Consider the following 2,589-nt stretch of genomic DNA (forward strand, 5'->3'; position numbering starts at 1 on the left):
GTCGCGCGTGGGTGGTGAGTACTGACCTGTGGCTGTATGTGCGCGGCAGGAAGGAATTCCGGAACACCTTGCATGGGGCACTGGAGTCCGAGGTGGGCGTGACGCAGGCGCTGGGCGGGGGCTCAATGTCCTTCTCGAGGCGGTCAGCCAGCGAGAGCCGCGACACATCCTTGTTGAGTCCTGCTGCTGCGCATGGGCACTGCGGAGTATGCGTTCTCCGCGGATTCTTGTAGTCGTGGTCGTGGAGGTGATGGTGGTGGAGGTGGGTGTGGTGTGGGTGATGCAAGGGGAGGAGGCGGTGGCACGGTTTTGAGAGGTTTCTTGATGGGGAAGTTTAGAGTAGAAGATCATGTGGTGGTCCAGACACTGTTGACGGCGCCCACAGCGTTGTGCACCATATTCTGCTCGTTCTGACGCCGCGCCTCCTCATCCCGACACGGGCAGTCACGTACGCGTTTCTGCTTCATGCACACAATCACCAACACCAATTCCACCACTAGCACTGGCATAGCGGTGCTGAACACCACCACCAGCACCACCTGACCCGCCGACATGGCCTCCGCCTCGGTGCTTGGTCGCGCCACGCTGCCCACCACTACTGTGACAATGCTGCACTGCGGCCCGCCCATGCTGTGCCGGCAGGAGCAGCGGTAGCCCACCGCCAGCTCCACCGCCTCCTGGTAGTAGCTGGTGTTAGCCCCTGACATCACTTCAGGCAACTGCAACACCATTAATAAACCCTGTTTTTTTTTTTTTTTTTTTTTTTTTTTTATTAATGGCCATCACCCTGTCTTGGGTATTAGGCCATTTATTTATTTTTTTACATTTTTTTTTTAATATTTCTTTTAGAATAAAGCATATAGTTTTTTTTAATGGCTTTATTTATTTATTTATTTATTTATTTATTTATTTATTTATTTTTTTTTTTTTTTTTAATATCTTAACATTAAGGGACTTCACATATTCTCATGCACGCTTCATTCACACAGGGATCCTATACCTGTCTCAAAACTATTGTCCTTTGTCAGGGCATGGGGGAGGGAGGGATAAATCACAATCACACAGGGTGGCTACGTAGTATCACTACGTATTGCATATATACATGAAGGGAAAACATTCACATTAGATCACGCAAAATTGGAAACATACACACTTTCATACTTTTATTTACATAAATATATAGAATAAATACATAGAATAAATAACATAATATATACACATAAATCACAACTCTGATTAAATTGGCCTCAGTCAGGTAAATCATCAGTCTATCGACCACATCCGGATGTTCATCACCCAGGAGGGTGGCTTGCGTTAGCGGGAGGCCGCGACCCCGGCAATACGCCGCCAAGGGCCGCCTCTCCTCACGATAACGCACACAGTGAAGCAGGATGTGCTCGACAGAGAGTGACATTACAGCTGGAACACCGTGGTGGGAAGGCGTTGGCTATGTGGGGAGCATGTGGGTGGGAGGGTGCAGCCCATCCTGAGGCGTGCGAGGACCACCTCCTCCCGCCTTGTGGGGCGATTGGAGGAGGCCCACTGCCCAGGATAGGTTTGGTGGTGTGGAGGTGGAGGTTGTTCCAGTGACTCTGCCACAGGAGTTTTGCTGATGATTTAACAACTGAGAGACATGACTACAGATCCCGACGGAGGTTCCACGCTCCCTCGAGCTCAGCAGCAGACCGAGCTAGCATGTCAGCCTGTTCATTCCCGCGTATATTGGAATGTCCAGGCACCCAAACCAGTGAGAAGGATTTATGACATGAATTCAGCTTATTAATGATGTTGCCCTGGATTTCAATTGTATCCGTGCGGCCGGACTCTATTGCCTGAAGGGCTGACAGAGTCCGAAAAAATGACAATTGAATTATGAATTGAATTTAAAGCATAATCTATGGCTTTGTCAATAGCAAAATTTCAGCAGAAAAACCGATGTATGGGTAGGCAGCCGGAACCTGAGGGCACATTCACACGACCATACACTTGCACCCACACATTCACCTGTCTTGGAGCCGTCTGTGTAGAGATGTAGGGATGGAGGGAGGCCAGCGACGAGGGCTCGGAAGTGGTGTTGGAGCTCCACCTCGGTAACCACAGCCTTCTTCCCTGAAGCCAGTTGATGTTGAAGGTGGTGGTGGGAAGTTTCCATGGGGGAAGGGTGGGCAGGAACACAGCGCATTTATACACACACCCCCACATCACCCCCCAACACACACACACACACCCCGTAGTGTAGTGGTTAGCACACTCGACTCACAATCGAGAGTCCGGATTCGAATCCCAGAAAGCGGCGAGGCAAATGGGCAAGCCTTTTAATGTCTAGCACCTGTTCACCTAGCAGTAAATAGGTACGGGATGTAACTGGAGGGGTTGTGGCCTCGCTTTCCCGGTGTGCGGAGTGTGGTGTGGTCTCAGTCCTACCCGAAGATCGGTCTATGAGCTTTGAGCTCGCTCCGTAATGGTGAAGACTTGCTGGGTGACCAGTAAACGACCGAGGTGAATAACACACACACACACACACACACACACACACACACACACGCTAGTTCACCCCCCCTCACCTCCCACTACGCCATCTGGACACCC

The 2,589-nt window shown here is 50.6% G+C and overlaps 1 protein-coding gene across 1 annotated transcript in view; it reads right to left on the reverse strand.

Annotated features, from left to right (window-relative positions):
* Positions 1 to 227: 227 nt before the first annotated feature.
* Positions 228 to 2,589, reverse strand: part of LOC123503690 (neurogenic locus protein delta-like) — an 18,230-nt gene continuing 15,868 nt past the window's right edge. Inside the window, exon 2 of the mRNA XM_045253670.1 lies at positions 228 to 719. Coding sequence (XP_045109605.1) covers positions 348 to 707 — 360 coding nt within the window. The 5' untranslated portion in view covers positions 708 to 719 and the 3' untranslated portion in view covers positions 228 to 347. The remainder of the gene's footprint in view (positions 720 to 2,589) is intronic.

This window comes from Portunus trituberculatus, chromosome 14 (genome assembly GCF_017591435.1).
Source record: "Portunus trituberculatus isolate SZX2019 chromosome 14, ASM1759143v1, whole genome shotgun sequence".
Taxonomy (NCBI): domain Eukaryota; kingdom Metazoa; phylum Arthropoda; class Malacostraca; order Decapoda; family Portunidae; genus Portunus; species Portunus trituberculatus.